The sequence below is a fragment of the Miniopterus natalensis genome, chromosome 1 (assembly GCF_054644295.1).
Source record: "Miniopterus natalensis isolate mMinNat1 chromosome 1, mMinNat1.hap1, whole genome shotgun sequence".
NCBI classification, from domain to species: domain Eukaryota; kingdom Metazoa; phylum Chordata; class Mammalia; order Chiroptera; family Miniopteridae; genus Miniopterus; species Miniopterus natalensis.
In genome coordinates, this window is record NC_142081.1 from 22,706,240 (window position 1) to 22,723,539 (window position 17,300).

A 17,300-nucleotide genomic window follows, 5' to 3' on the forward strand; every position below is an offset into this window, starting at 1 on the left:
AGATAATCTGATGTGTGTTAGGAGAACTTCCTTCGGTTATCATTCTCTGAGCAAACTGAGTGACACTGTCTCTGGGGACACTGGCCATCATCAGCAGGGCTAGTCAGCTGTAGCTGGAAACAAACTTACCATGCAAGGACTTCATTCCCAAGGTGTAAGAAGGCCTCCGCAACGGAAGAGACTTGGGGAGAGAAGGGTACGTGCTACTGAAGAGGACATCGTTGGGCAGGGCTTGGTCCAGCAGTGAGGCCCTCGACGGGAAGAACTGCTCCCTCTGGCTGCTGTAAATACTCTCATCCGACAGCGTTCTGTGCAGGGCCCGCCTTGAGGTGGGGGTGGTAGGAAAAGGAGACTGAGGCGAGGAGAGAGCATGGAACTGAAAAACAGTGCCAAGACAACAGAAGGTCAATTTTCCTGGTCACATGCCCAAGACTCAGGTTGGGGAGAATGAGAGGATTAGCAAATTCACTGCTCTTAGACACACCCCATCAAATCCTGGAGCCCAACAAGGATGTCTCAGGGTCTACCACTTCTGTCTACATTCTGAGGGCCAAAATGAGAGTTCCTGGTCATCAGATCCTTCTAGCCCAGCATGATGGCTATCAGTGCTCAGTGCGTAATTCAGATATATAATTAAGCAAATCCATTAATATCATGTCATGGCTAAGAACAAATCAGGATCAGACTAATGTGAGCTGTATGTGAATCCTGTGTCATTTACCAAATCATGTAATCTCTCTGAGTCCAACTCCATGTCTAGGAAATGGTGGCACCACCTCTCAGGATTATTAGGGGGTTAAAGGAAACCTGGACTAATCATAGCAGCCTATATCAGTGGTATTATGAAATGTTACAGCCCCCAGGGAACAGCCATGGTGCCAGGAAGGTATCCTCAGAAGCTTGGCAAGTGACTGCATGTTTGCTGGGCAACAAGAGCATTTGATCATCACAATATAGTAACTCAAATAATAGGTGGCGCTTGATAAACATTAGCTGCTATAATTATATTTAATGAGTTTTGGCAATAATTTACTTTTTGAGATAGATTTCTATTCATGAAGTGAAAACGGGAAAGTCATCTTTATAAAAGACAAGTATTTATGTAGTTATGGAAAAATGACACATGTTCCAGATTCCAGATAGTGCATCTCTTATTGAAGTCTTTTGCCTTTGTGACCAGATTTGACTTTAGTGGAGGTTCTTCTGCAAAGAGCAAGCTTCTGAGAATCCCACTCATTGAGAGACAACAGACACATTACCAATATTTAAATATCCAGCATCCTAAAAGCCAAAAGAGTAATTGGTCCATTAACAAGAAAGCTATCTCTATTCAGTTGCTCTTAGACTACTCTTCACCTTGGCAAGGAGAGCAATGTGGGGACAGGTGAAGGTGTGTGTAGGAGGGCTGAGTCACTGCTGGCACTTGGAAGGGGCAGAGACAATCATACAGCAACACTTCCATTTAGAGAGCTGAGAACAGAGTTGATACTCAGGCTCATTCATGTGCTCAGGATCTAACAAACCAAGGGTTAATCAAGTCAATAACCACCACAATGTCGTGTGCACAATTGCTGCATAAACATAAAAAAAGTATAATCGAAGGCACTGCAAATGAGCCTCAGGTATAGCCAATTGTGTAAAACTTGTGCTCACTTTTAAAAATTCATGATGAGAAAAACCCAAGGTACATATGTGCTTGCCTAGAAAACTGAGCTGCTATGAGAAATGCCTTGTGAGTCTTTAAGTGGAGGGATCTTAGTACAGAAATAATGATTTCTCTTCTCTCACTTTACAGAGAAGAGTGGGCATTTGAGAGGTTAAATGACTTGCTAATTACAATTAAAAAATACAAACAAACCAGGTCATCTCTCCTCCATCTGCAAGGCTCTAGGACTATCATGTAGGCCTCTGCCTACCACGTCAGAGTTCAGATCTCTATTCACAATCTGTTCTCAGTCTTTTTTAGCACCTCTGGGTTCAGCACAGGGATTTCCTTCTCCAGTGAGTATTCCCACCCTGATGGTTTTACAGGAGGGAAAATTTCCACCAATTCTAGTTTCAGTTTCACTGGGAACTATTAGTATACTTCATAGCATTCGATGGCGGCCTTGAAGAGGTCCTCTGAGCAGCATGCTTCATTAAACATCCTTCATTATAACATCCTGCAGGAAAGGGAGGCAGGACAGGAGATGGAAGGAAGCAATCTGCCCAGATGCTTTCTGTATACTGAAAAGTAGCAGGACCTTAGTCTTGTCCAAACTCATTAGGATGGTTCCTCACCCCATCCCTCTTTAATTCCAGACTTGGAGGTGGGCACACCTCTCCAGTTCCTTCAAGTGCCCTCTACTTTCCTGCAGGTCAGACCTGAGACTGGCCGAGGGGGCCCGCCCAATTTTGAAACTATACTGCAAGGAGTCCTAAGATCACATCCAACCTCCCATCAGAGAAACTGCTTTCTCAGTTCTATGTATTGGGCTTCCATGTATAATTTTATTCAAACAAAGAGTTTTCGAGCTTTAAAATCACTTGGGCAGCATTGATCTACTCTGGTCTTCTATTTTAACGCAGAGGATCAAGGCCTAGAGAGGTGGCATCTTGCTCCAAGTCAGTTTCCTGTTTTCTCACTTTTTCTAGTCCCCGTGGTTACCAGTGAAATAAGTTACCTGCATTTGCAACACGCAGGTATCAGGCCTTCCTAAGCACTGGGGCTGCATGAGGCCTTTTCCTTTGGTCTGCACCCGAGTGTTGGCAGGAAAGCAGGACTACTGGTTTGCACTATTGTCTTTTCACTTGCCCCTGTATGCAGCCCTCATGGGAAACACGGTTATCCCATCTCTGCCTGACAAGGAGGCTTCTTATGTTACAGCTCTGCCACTTTCCTTGAGGTAGGAGCTCCACAGCCTCTGCGTGGAGCTCTGCAGCCACCCACCTCCCAGCACAGCCTGCCAGGCCGAGCACTGCAGACACCCATATCTTGCGCTGCTGGTAAATGAGCTTGGGAGTGGCCCTGCCATTTGATGTTAACGCTCTCTCATAGGTAGCACTTGCTGGCCAATAAAGCCAACACGGTGTGAGTGAGTTCCAAGTATCGCAGCCTGAAGCTGCCGCTCCTGACACCTGGAGCCTGATGCAGTGGCTTGGAGCCCTGAGCCGGGTGTGACCTGGAAGACTTGAAGGGCACGTGGCCTTCCTGACACAGCAGAGCCACGGTCATCCAGACAGTAAATCTCAGAAGACACACGGAGCTACTTAGCTGAACTCATCTGAAACCAAACCAAAACGGATGGAATCGAAGAGAAAACAGGATCTTTCCAGCTCCTGCTTCCAGCCTTTTTACAGTAATAATTTCAGCAGCATTTTCTTTGCAGAGGGTCTGACAGTAATATAGTCACAGCATAATGTGCACCCCTGTTTTAAATAGGAATGCTAAAGCAATTCATTTTGGAAATAAAAGCCAAGACCTAAAATAACGGCAAAATGGGCATTTGCTTTCAATTATTTCCAGTGCATGAGTGAATCAGAAGAATGAAAGCTCTAAGCTTTCCCCTTCCAAAATGTTCAACTAAGAGTTGGAGGAAAGATTCCTTCCATGGCAAGTTTTATTTTCCTCTAAACCAAAGGAAAAATGTAAAATAATTTTTATTTTTAAACTGGTCCTTAAACATTTTAATACACCTCGTTGGGTTTTGACGGATAAAGAAATTTCAAGTACTATCTTTTGCGAGGTTGCTAAGGAAACCATTTGTTCCCTGGGTGATGAGTCAGAACTGTTAAGTGCTGGCTTATAAAACAAATTACAGAAATCAAGAATGGCATGTCTTTAAAATGATTTATGATCTTAATGTTTGTGTTAATAAATCATTTCTTTTGCAAAACTCCAGAATGATCTTTGGAGTCCATTTTGGTCCTGTGGATGCTGATTTTTAAGTTTAGGAGTGTCTGGCCCATCTGGAGGAAAAACACACACGTGTGCACTGGGATGGTGCTGAGGAAGCCTGCAGGGACACGACCACACAGCTCCTGCAGACGGCGCGCTCCCTGTATTCTGATCAGTCTGAGGATGGTGAGTAGATAATAGTCTAGCTTGCTTTTTCAATTGATTCTCGAAGTTTTTAAGTGAAGCTTGCCAGTCACTTCAAACAGAATACAAGTCATTTATCTAAGAACCTGGTAAACAAAACACGTCAAAGTTTACTGCCATGACCTTCCTGGGGTGGGTGCCTTCTCCTGGGCACCCCGCTACTGCAGACAGAAGTGCCTTACAGTCAGAGTGAATACCTATGGGCTCCGCTCAACACATACCAGCCCCGAGCCCTGGGAGCTGCTAATCTCAGAGGACAAGAGTGGAGTGCCTTAAGTAGGATCCTCCAAGCTGAGGTGAGCAGAACAAACCGTTTCAGGTGGCAATGCAAACATGTGGCCACTGACACACAAGCACAAGCTCTGAGCAAATGCCTGGGACTGAATGGGGAGAGACTTGGGTTCTAGGGAAGGCACCTGGAGTCTGGAGTTCTGAGAGGGAATGGAGAGAAGGCTTTATGAAGTAAAGAGAGTCTGGAAGTTCTGAAGGTAAGTGTTCAGACCTAGTCTGCTAGACTAAAGAACACACAGGGTATGGCCAGTACATTTGCCTGGCCAGGGTCAGGGGGCAGAAGCAAGGCCAGAGCACAGGGCAGGGGCTATTTGTGGGAGAAGGGAGCCTTTTGGACAGAAGGCACTAAAACCCTTACAGAAAAATTTGTCTGACAGGGGCCTCAGATAGCCCTGTGGAGTTCTGAGGAGCAATGGCACTCGAGTGATAACGTTCATGGAAGAGTGCAGCTTGTGCACTGCAAGCGGGGGCAATGGAAGGAGGAACAGTGGGGTAGTGATAGGTTCACATCAACCCAGACTAAAGGGATGTGGGTGCAGGAACAGAACCTTTGGAAAACCCTGGAACTAGTAATTGGGAAGATTGGGTGATGGCGGGAAGTGGGCTGCAATGAGGAGGAGCTAGGAACCAGTGCTCCCTGGAGGGAGTGACTGCAGTGGGCAGCTCCGGCCCACCTGGCCTCTCTCTAACCCTGTTTACCCTAAGCTCTGTCTTGTACCTTAAAGTTCTTCTGGGATTCAGGAGTTGGGCTTTCAAGGTCGATGAGCTTCTTGAGATCCTCCTCAATGGTGGACTTGGAGGTTGGCTTAGGAGATGCTCGGAGGTCCCTGGTGGAGGCACGCAGCCTGGTGTGGGCTATTTCACTGCCATCACTCTGATGACGCCTTGAAGCAAAGGAAAGAGATGGCAGGACTAGATCAGTAAGGTGGACCGAAGGGCACAATGGGCTCGGAAGGATGTAAGTCAACGGAGAAATATAGGAGAGAAAAGGAAAATTACTGCTGTTCAATTAGAAGCTACTCAGATAAATTCTTGTTAAATGAATGAAACCAATCTGAAACAGAAAATAAAAAGTCTAAAGAAAAAAAATCATTCTTTTACAGGAAGCAATTAGCTCTACTAAGCCAAAATTAGCAACAGACTTTTTAATAAAAGACACAGGGTATGAATCCCAAATGCAATCTTCTTACAGACAAAAACAAAATAATTGAATGAATCATTTATTCTTTTTCAATGTACTACCTTGTAAAATGTTCTTTACAGTCAGTCCTTTATATATGTAGTCACTTACTTCCTCATGTTCCCTCTGGTGCCTCCTGGCCCAGTTAAGAACTAAATGGGAGGGTGTGATTAATATCAAGGGGATGGGAGTCTTTGCACCAGAAGGCTGATTACTCTGAAGTCTGTTCTTTAGAACACTGTTGTCCCCCTTATCCGAGGTTTTGCTTTCTCCGGTTACATTTACCCACGGTCAACCATGATCCCAAAGTATTAAATGGAAGAATTCAGAAATAGACAATTCTTAAATTTTAAATTGTGTGCTATTCTGAGTAGTGTGACTGAAACTGTGTACCTTCCGGCCCAGGATGTGAACCATCCCTTTGTCCAGTGAATCCACAGGTATATGATGCCCACCCATTAGTCACCTAGTAGCCGTCTTCAGTTACCAAATCATTTTCACAGAGAGACGACATTCACATAACCCTAATTACAGCATGGTGTTATAATTGTGCTATTTTATTATTAGTTATTGTTGTTAATCTCTTACTGTGCCTAATTTATAAATTAAACTATCAATGGTATGTATAGGAAAAAACACAGTATATACAGAGTTTGGTATTCTCTGCAGTTTCAGGCATCCACTGGGGGTTACAGAACATATCTGCCATGGATAAGGGGGACTAATGTACTGTTTCCTAGGAGATCTAAAATTCTCAAATCTGAATGGATTACAATACATCTTATTTAAGGAATGAGGTGGGAGAAATAATTTAAGGAAAGCTTTACTTACAGAAAATAATAACCTCCCTACACAATCACTCTTCCCTACTTCCTAGCCTGGCCACCACCTCGGCTGTAGAAAATTGCTCCCAACTTTTCTGTTCTCTGTCATGTTAAAAGCAAACCAGCAAGTAAGAGAAGCAAGAGAATCCTTACTTTCTTGTGTCCATAAATCCCACAGAGTTGATGGTCCCTTCAGGTTTTTTCCATCCAATCAGGTACTTGCTGGTTGCGCCCTGGCGAGGGTAGAAAGTCCTGGGGCCCGACGAGGAAGACGAGGAGGAGAAGGAAGGCGCGAGCTGCGCGGAGGTGGCGGCGTGAAGCTCTTCTTTGGGGGAACTCCTGGCACTGGCGAAGATGACAGGGCTGGTGGAGTGGCGGGAGCTCACGGTGCTGAGGAGAGCAGGACAAGGACAATGGACCCGGTGTGTGTGTGCGCACGGGGTCCACACGCCAGCACCAGGGGTGTCATCCAGGACAGGGTTAGGCCGGGTGAATCGCAACGGACAGTTTGTAAAATATTACAGGGGGTCTGGTTGGCCTTCCTCGCTCTCTCACTATAATTTGAACGTCTGCTGGCAGAGTGAAGGGCGGTCAGTGGGGCTCAGTCTGCACTTTACATGAAAAAGTAAGAACAGCGAAGACTGTCAGGGGCACCCTGAAACACGCTGGTCTTAACACGCTCTTAAGTCTGTTACAGTGAGGTCTGCAGGAGGCAAGCAGCGGGGAGGCCTGCAGTAAGGGGTACAGCAGTCTCAGGGCCGTCTGTCTTGCCTTCCTCAGAACCAGGGGTCATGGTGACGCTACTCAGGCCCCAGCCAAGAGCAGGAGCGGAGACTGGGTCAGGCGTACACTTTTCCACACACTCACATTCAAGGTCAAAGGGGCACACTGAGGTCTCCTTACCCATTGGCAACTGGCATTAATATGGACTCTCTAAAAAGCTGTTCATCAGAATGAGCTCTCTCACACTGTACACAAAAATCAACTCAACATGGATTAAAGACAAGTACAAGATCTGAACCTGTAAAACTCCTAGAAGGAAACGGGGGGTAAGTTTCTTGACTTCAGTCTTGGCAATGATTTTTCAGATTTGACACCAAAAGCAAAGGCAACAAAAGCAAAGACAAACAAGTGGGATCAGATCAATTTAAAAAGCTGCACAGCAAAAAAACCATCAACAAAATAAAAAGGCAACCTATGAAATGAGAGAAAATATCTATAAGGGGGGGTGTGGGGGGTGTGTGTGTGTGTGTGTGTGTGTGTGTGTGTATATATATATATATATATATATATATATATATATATATATATAGAGGATCAGCATAGGCATTTTTCCCCAAAGACATACAGATGGCCAACAGGTATATGAAAAGATGCTCAACATCACTAATCATCAGGGAGATGCAAATAAAAACCACAATGAGATATCACCTCATACTTGTTAGAATGGCTATTATAAAAAAGACAAGAAATAACAAGTGTGGACAAAGATGTGGAGAAAGGGAACCATTCATTATGCACTGTTGGTGGGATTGTAAATTGGTACAACCACTATGGAAAACAGTATGGTGGTTCCTTAAAAAATAACAAAAAATACTATCTCAAAGATATCTGTGCCCCGTGTCCACTGCAACATTATTTACAACAGCCAAGATACGAATGCAACCTAGGTGTCCATCAGTGAGTGGAGAAAACATGGTATATTATATATACACACACACACAATGGAATATTACGAGGCCATAAAAAGAAGAAAGTTCTGCCATTTGCAACAACATGAATGGATCTTAAGGGGAGTATACTAAGAAAAATAAGTCAGAGAAAGACAAATACTGTATGATCTCACTTATACATGTAATCTGAAAAACAAAACAAAAATCCACCAAAAAATCCTCATAAAAACAGAGAACAGATTGGTGGTTGCCGGGGGTGGTGGGTGGGGGGCATTGAAATGGGTGAAGGTGGTCAAAAGGTCCAGACCCCAGCTGTAAGATACTGTGCAGCACGTGGCTAAAAGTAAAAGATAAAAAGCTCTCCGTCTTCAATGCATTTTAAATCTCAGTTAAAGATCATAAAACTAAAGTCTATAGGACTTAAGGAGAAGGCTACTCATTACACTTTTAAAACTCAGGAAGGCAGAACGCCAGGGAGAGGGTTTAAGTTGACCGCAACCTGGGCCTTTAACTGCAGGGCTCCCGCACTTCCTCCCCATGGCCTGGCAGGACCGACGGTCACGCTGCCGGAGCCCCGCTGCGTTCTCCAGCTCAGGCTGAGGCCGGAGGCAGCTGACGGGCGCTGTTACCGAAGAGTGAGTGAGGAGGGTGTGGTCTCACAGCATCCCGTAACAGCACTTCCACGTGTCAAAACTAATGGTCCTGCTCTGAATAACACACGGACGTTAGTTAGTAACAAGGTCCCGCTGTGGGCTCCTCAGCGATGACAAATGTCCCACGGTAACGTGGGATGACCATGACAAGGAGACTGGTGAGGGCTCATGGGAACTCTCGGTACCGCCGGTGCAGCTTTTCTGTAAATCAGAAGCTAGAATAGAAAACTAAGGGGGAAAAACACCCCAAAACAACAAAAAGAAAGAAAGACAAGAAAAACAAAAAAACCCCAAACCCAAAGGTCCTGAGACAATACATACAGGTGAAAATGAGCCTGAAACCCCAACTTAGGCCTTACATTAAAATCATTCCCAAGTGGGTTGTGTATTTACACATAAATCTAAAGATTCCAGACTGGAACGTGGAAGAACATCTTTATGAGAGAAGCACAGGTTCTTTAACGGGATCATAAAGGAAAGGACTGAACACCATGGAGTGAACTGTTCACCCAACGACACAGAGCAGGAGAATATATGGGAACTATAGATCCGACTGTGGACTCCTATCCAGAACATACAGCAAAGACAACCCAACAGAAAAATGGGCAAAGGAATTTCACAAAAGAGGACATCTAAAAAGCCAGTAAACACCAGTGCTCAGTATCATCAGCTATCGAGAAAATGCAAATTACAGCCACTACACATCCACCAACATGACTAAAATTACAGACTTAACAATGTATTAAGTGCTAGAAAGGATATGAATCAATTAGAGCTCTCATACATGGCTGGTGGGAGTGTTACCTGTTACAACCACTTCAGCAAACTGGTTCACAGTCTCTGCTAAAGCTGAATTTGAATGTTTGTATGTATGTGTATGTGTGATATATACATATATAACATTATATATAATATATATATATATATATAATCTCCGATGATTTAGCAATTCCACTCCTAGGTATGCACCCAAAAGAAATTCATACATATTGTGTACCAAAGGTCATGTACAAGAATCTGTAACATCCCCAAACTGGAACCCCTCAAACTGTTCATCAACAGTAGAATGGATAAATGAGTTGTGGTGTGTTCCCACAATGTAATTATACTATAGCAATAAAAATAAACTCATGCTACCTGCAGCACACGGATGAATCTCACCAACATAACACTGACTTGAAGACAAGACACAAAACAAAACATACGGTATGATTCCATTTACATAAAGCCCCCAATAGGCAACAGGAATCTAGGATTTTAGGAGGCAGGGCTGCGTTTACCTTGGGGAGGAGGTGGGAATGGCTGGGGAAGGCATGTGGGAGAGAGGGCGTCTGGATGTTGGTAACGTTCCAGTTCTTGATCTGGGTAGTGATTACGTGGGTATGTTCACATTGTGAAAATTCATACTGATGGACGCCCATGACCTGCACCTTTCTCAGTATGCATGCTATACTTTACTGAAAACACACCCACGATATCTCTTACAAATTGAAAAGCAATGCAATCTCATTTAGTTTTTACCTCTTGGTAACAAATTATCCCACTTGTTTGCTTTTAAAATTAAGAAAAGGGAATGCAAAACTCTTGCATAAGTGCAGTACATTAGATCAATAAAAACAAAACAGTAGCTTTCTGTTACAGAAAGAGACTAAATGGGTAAGGTGAGCCAGAAATAAAAAGGAAGCAGGGACAGACATATAAAGATAGACGCAGATAGACTCATAGGAAGTAACACCAGAGACCCAGATTAATGGCCACATGAAGCCTCTGAAAGGTCAGTGCAGCCTCGGGGATACTTTAAAACTATACAATAGGCTTGTGGCCGTTTGTTACAGTTACTTAGCGACAAGATTAGTCCAATCTTTGGTTTGCAGATTTTTTCACCTGACTATACCTACCCCATACACATTTATAACACAGATGTGGTGATGTCACAGTGTCTGAAGCAGATTTCAATAAAGTGAAACACGCATCAGGGCCTAATGTAGACACCTTCCAGCTTTGAGAATCATGTGCTTGCTCTACCTGCCTTGATTAGTATCCACAAGTGAGTGCAAGCATGTTAGAATGACTAGGGCTGGTTCGCACACTTTAAATAAATGTTAAAATAGAAATGGCAGGGCCCCACCCGAGATTCTGATTCAGGATGTTGGGTGAGGTGGAGGGGCATGAGAATTTGCACTTCTAAGGCGTGCCCAGCTGATGCTGTGGTCCCTGACTCATGCTGAAAACCACTGTACCCAAGGTACATTTGAATTGCCTATATTTTATTTTCTCAGCAACAGGTACAGTATCTTAATATGATAACATCGGTACGCAAAACCCTGAGGCTTTCAAAGCCTAAATGTCTGGCGGAACAGAGATAATTAGGCATGAGAATAGAAAGCAGATCATACGCCTGTTAATTTACAAATCATTCCTCCATCTTTTACAAAATAGCTATGCTGGTTTTAGCCAAATGTACACACTGCATAATGGAGAAAGTTATAGAAAAGGCTCAGAAACATCAAAGGAGAGAGCAATATATATAGCATATACAGATGTCGGAGCTCTTTCCTTCTAAGTTTAATGACAAACATTATTTCTCTGAGAGGCAATTAAGTTTTTGTACTAGATTATAAACTCTTTGAAGATAGGAGTTTACCTCTGTGTACCCAAGAATGCTAGAATACAGTAGACTCCCAGTAAAATACTTGTTGAACAAAGGGTTTCTCTTTAGCACTTACGTAGCACACCATTTACACGGTGCCCAAAAATGTATATGTACTTTAACAGCTGATAGCTTAGTTCTGAAAATGAAATGCATTTTAATAAACACTGCCTTTATAATTATAAATTCAAAGTGTGTGTATACATTTTTTGGGGACACCCTACATTCAACTTCTTTATCTTGCTTATAACCTGTCTCCCTGTTCAAACGTAAGCTCCATGAGGGCGGAAACTTTTGTCCTGTTTTGTTCACTGCTGGATTCTCCATGCCTAGAATAGTCATGGCCATTGTAGGCACATGATATCTGATGAAAGAAACTGTCAAAACAATGATAAATCAGCCACCCATTTTATTTATTATTTTTTAAATCCTCACCCGAAGATATTTTTTTCATTGCTTTTCAGAGAATGGAAGGGAGAGAAACATTGATGAGAGAGAGACAGCATTGATTGGCTGCCTTCCACACTTGCCCCAACTGGGGATGGGGATCAAACCCGCAACTGAGGTACATACCCTTGGCCGGAATCGAACCCGGGACCCTTCAGTCTGAGGGCCGATGTTCTAACCACTGAGTCAAACCGGCTGCGGCAGCCATGTACAAATGTATGGAAGAGATATGCATGAAGATAAGTGTATTTTACTCATACTGGGTATTACTTTATTTTTATTGTAAGAAATTAAATCTACAGTTATACTTCTGTTTACAAGTGTATTCTTCAAAGGATACTTGCTTAAATAAGACCATAACTAGTTTTTCCTGTGAACATGATGGCTGACACTAGCTCCCAGATGTGAGATGCCAGCATACTTTTGATCACTAACATTTGTAATCAAGATAGCCCTACTTAACAATTGATTAGATTTGGGAACAAAAGCAAAAAACAAATGAATAATTCATTAATGTATGTAACTCAAGCACAAAGGTGAGCACTTCAGTATACAGTTGGCCTCTAATTCAGTAGGCACGTGAGGGTCACCTGGGAGCTTTAAAACACACCTTCTTGGGCCCCAATCCCAGAGATTTTTAATTTAACAGACCTGGGGTGGTACCTGAGCTATGAATTCTATCAAACTCTCCCTTAAGTGTGCACAGCAATTGAAGACCACTGCTTAAATCCACTGAATTATTCATACTGTTGTGACTTCATCAAAACCCTACTTCATACTGTCAAGATCAAGGTGCATCATTGGAGCAGTGTTAATACATAGATTTCTAGGGCTCTGGAAGAGCTGACGTGTCCACGGAATCTTCATTTGCATTCATACCTGCAAGTGGCCACAGCCCTCATCTTGACAAGATGACACCCTGAGCCAGATGTACTGAAGCTGGCTATTTTACATCCCTGGGTGCGGGAAACTGCAGGAGAGGGTGCTGGAGGAGCCGTCTGCGGAAAGGGCGCCAGTCACAGCAGTACACTTGACAAAGGAGGGCATACATCTGCTTGGGGACCTGGCAAAGGAACTAACCACACAGGATGGGGCAGCCTGAACGTTATAAATCTGAGCCTCAGTGCAGAAGCTGTGAGGCCCTGGAAAAGTGTCCTGCATCATCTGGGAGACCATCTCCTCCCGTGGAAAACACCTGCTGGCCACTGTTGTGCTGCTGAGAGCTGCCAAGGGAAACAACCACCATTCAGGCAGGACACGAAGGGACAGATTTTAGACAGGCTGGGCCTGCTAAGGGGGATGTTTTCAGGCCGGCGTGGTGGTGGGGGAGGTGGGGAGCAGCAATTAGTCACCTGTCAAACAGCTGTGGCAGAGGCTGGATGGTGGCCTAATATCAAAGGGAGGGGAGCTGGGAGGGTTTCCTGTGATTACTTGCACAAATAACAAATAAGCCTTTGGGTGACAGATAATGTGGAGGATAATGACTGAGGAGTTCCTGTGCCCTCCCACTGTGTTCAGCACTAGCCAAATTCTATCCAATACTGGGCTCTGTAATTTAGGAGGGCTTAAGAAGACACTAATTCTAAACGATTAGGGGGAAAAGAAATAAGTGAAGTTGGAATGATTAAACTGGCAAAAGGGACAGCCAAATGACTGCAGTAAAGAAAACTGTTCATCTATAACAGGGAGACAGTTAATAAGTACAAGAGCACACTAGTGCATAAAGCATAGGGAAATGAGGCGACACCTATGCAGAAGAGGCCTCAGGGGTCACTGTGGACCACAAGCTAAATGCATCTGCAATGCTGAGCTACTTAACAGAAAGCTAACAAGGTAACTATACATATTAGCATTTTATTAAGCATAGCTGAGAAAGGTGTCATGTCCAGGTTTGGCATCTCAAAAGGACAGAGAAAACAGAAGAAAAATTGAGAAGAAAAATATGATTATAGAATCAATGACATAAAGGAGGAGTTGAGGGAGATACATGTTTGTCAAAAAGAAAGTAGCTCCATAACTGCATTAAGGTAGGTGATGGAGAACTTAAAGGAAATGACAGAAAACCTTCTGTCTTAAAAGGACGTTTGCAATACATTTTTTTAAAAGAATTTTATTTATTTATTTATTTATTTATTTATTTATTTATTTATTTATTTATTATTTAAAAAAAATATATCTTTATTGATTTCAGAGAGAGGAAGGAAGAGAGAGAAACATCAATGATGAGAGAGTCACTGATGGAGCCCACAACCCGGGCATGTGCCCTGACCAGGAATTGAACCCCGATCTCCTGGATCCTAGGTCGATGCTCAACTGCTGAGCCACGCCTGGCCGGGCTGCAATACATTTGGTAACTATTTTTACTGTCAACAAACACATAAAAACAACCACTGAGTAAGTGGTCTAGGTATTAGATTACAGACTGGGAAGAAGCTTGGTGAAACAGCATGGCTACCCAAAGGCCACACAGAGCTCTGGTCAACAGAACTGAGACTTGGACCTGGATCCCAGGTTCCAAATCTACTGTCCCTGTATTGCTCTCTGACTTGCCTGGAAGTGGGGAGCTGTTATAAGTTTCTTTCTTTTCTAAAAATTGTCTTCCAATGGGCTCTTGTTGGTGCCTACAAATTTCATAATCTTAAACTTCAAAAACCTTCATGTTTGGAAAAGACTCAGCTCCCCAAAACCATTCATTCTTTCTTAATTGTATATTTAAGCTGTAGCTAGAGGAATTTCAAACAGGCAGGCATGGAACAAGATTTTGAAGAGGAAGAAAAGTACCAAAATTGCTCAGAAAGGTTGTATAATCTCTCTTCTTGAGATTACTCCCCACCATTCCCCACACTTTTTTAAGCAATTGGATAAATTCTCATCAGGGTAGGATGGCTTAAACATGACAAAGAATGAACTCTCTGTCCTTTCAGAATCCTTTGGTGTTATGATTTAATGGCATTTGGAGACTTTGGGCTTTCCACAGCGACTGAATAACTGGATTAGCTGCCTCACAGAGCAATAATGACAGACTGCTGGTGGGTCTGCAACAAGCAACCTGGCATCTGTGGGTCACAGAGGCCTCATTTTCTCAATATTCACCTGAAATTTCAGCTACACTGGCTCTGTTTTTTTTCAGTTTTTGAGGTTAACTGGACATCACTAAAGTTCTGGATAAAATAGTCACCCACTTCCATATGCTACAAGAAATGGGGGCAAGAAAGCTTAGGACAGATCACCTGTGTATCTGCAGTACAAAAGCAAATGAAATAGGCTCTTGAACGTTAACCGTGTGCAGAACCACAAGGCAAAAATTACCAATGAAAAGGACCTGTAAAAGTAAGGCAAGCTGAGCCCCCCAACAGGCTGAAGAGAAGTCATTTTAGAGGCTACACTTTCCAATTCTGAATTAGCCCATAAAACTTAGAAAAATCATATTCTCGAAACTTAAGAAAAAAATATAGATGAGAGGCAAGTGATTGCTAGCAATTTTAACAATTCCAGGAAGAAGAGATTAGAAAGAGAAATGTTCAAGATAAAAACAGGAGACACATATGCAGGATGCCACAGAGGGTGGGAGTGAGATGTAACCACCCAGCTGTAACACACACAGGCACACATAGAAACCCAAGAAACGCCTTCGTGTTCACATAAACTAAATATAAAGAAGCCCTTCTTCACCCCTCCTCTCAAGAAGCATACGGTCTTTCTGGCATGAATGGTTAACTTATTAGGTCAACCAGAAAAAGTGCATTCATGAAACTGAACTGCACTGACACTGGCAGGCATTTCTCCTGGCCTTTCGCCCACCCCTCCAGTGAAGGTCAGACACTGACCAACTTACATCAGATTGGACTGATATTTGCATATAAGCTGTAATAAAGTCCCTCCTCATTATATTTTGCAGATTGAAACAAATGTTACACAGAAATGACTTAACTAAACATTCACACTGTGCAGGACTCTAGGTAGAGACTCTCACACATACACCTATATGTGAAAGCAGGACAGCTGTCTGCAAATACTGACCCTCTATAGAAGCTCTGAAATGGAATAGTGGTTTTTCTAGGAATCAGGAATTGAGAAATTATGCTATCTTTAAAATGGTTTACTGGTCAGGGGCCTTTAGCCGTCACAGCATAATAAATTGAGCACTTACCTACTAGGCTCACAGTGGCACACACTAGGCAAAGGTGTTTAGGATGAACATACTGGGTGAGAAACCCCTTGAACTAGATGGCAGTAAGGATGTATATGCGATCACATAAGTGGGTACTAACTGGCTAATGAGGGACCTACGGGAAGGAAGAGGAAGGCTGCAGAATGGTTGGTAACGAGGGTGGGTGCAGAAATCTGGACACTTGAAGAGGTCAGGTCAGGGTGTTACAGAAGAGCTACGTATAGGCAAGTACGCAGTGAGGTTTTTAGCTTCACAATGTGTGTTATTTAACCTAGTTCAAACATTGGCAATACCACTGGTTACCAGGACTAGAGCTCTGTACTAACTAAGGAGGTTTCTGGTCACCACACAAACTTGACTGCCCACAGCCAAGGCCAGAACTCTAAGAAAGAAATGGCCCAGTTGGTTCAAGTATATTAAAATTAGAACTACCTTCACCTCTCCTATGCTCACCACAAATCATTTTACTGTGTGATTCATTTTAAGACTAGAAAGTAAAACAGACATTACCAAAAAAAAAAAAAAAAATTAGAACCTCTCCCTAACTTTCCCAGCCTTATAGAAAAATACATATTTTTTCCCTAGGGAGCAACACTTGAGAGCAATTAATACACTTTTTAATTGTAGAAAGTCAGTGAGTATGGCTTCTCTTAATGACTCTCGAATGGAACAACCCTATGTAATTACCATCCTACATTAATGCAGTTCTCATGGGGTGCCACAAAAAGCCCTGCACAAGCGTCGACAGGGAGACTAGAGGACAGGGCGGGGAGGAACACAGCCCAGGCAGAAACACACAGTGGAGCTTAATCACTATAATTTAGATTTTGTCACCAAGTCCCAGGTACAAGCTCTTTTAGGCACTGTCAGGAGACCTCCACATTAATTGCTGTTCCTGTCTTCAGAGGACACACAGACTCTAATTTGCAGTGATTTTAGTTTCTCTAGCAATGTGCATTTGGTGGCTAAGTCCCCGTTCCTCCAGAAAAGGCAGGCTGCTAAAGCTTGGATTATCCAGCTCTCTGCCAAGATCAACAGTCTGAAGTCACACACCATCCCCATCTACCGGAGACAAGAAACAAATGTGACTCAACCCACCAGTGGGCGGAAGGCCCTCCCACCCTCCCTGAAAAGCTGCCTTCTTCCCTTCTCCAGTAAGTTTGACTTTCAACACAAGAGTTATTTCCACGATTTAAATAATTTCTGCCTGGTCAGTTTGAAGCAGAAAGTTTGGATAATCCTTAGGCTATCCCAGTTGACACATTCAGATACTACAGTCCTCAGTGGGGACTTTGCAGATACCCTGGGATTTGGGGATTTGTTGGATGGC

The 17,300-nt window shown here is 43.3% G+C and overlaps 1 protein-coding gene across 10 annotated transcripts in view; it reads right to left on the bottom strand.

The window, feature by feature from the left end:
- Positions 1 to 17,300, bottom strand: part of SIPA1L1 (signal induced proliferation associated 1 like 1) — a 379,703-nt gene that overhangs the window by 14,207 nt on the left and 348,196 nt on the right. For all 10 annotated transcript variants that reach the window (XM_016211888.2, XM_087819417.1, XM_087819424.1 and 7 more), the window contains 3 exons: positions 6,530 to 6,766; positions 5,091 to 5,256; positions 130 to 376 (listed from right to left, as the gene is read on the bottom strand). In XM_016211888.2, coding sequence (XP_016067374.2) covers positions 130 to 376; positions 5,091 to 5,256; positions 6,530 to 6,766 — 650 coding nt within the window. The remainder of the gene's footprint in view (positions 1 to 129; positions 377 to 5,090; positions 5,257 to 6,529; positions 6,767 to 17,300) is intronic.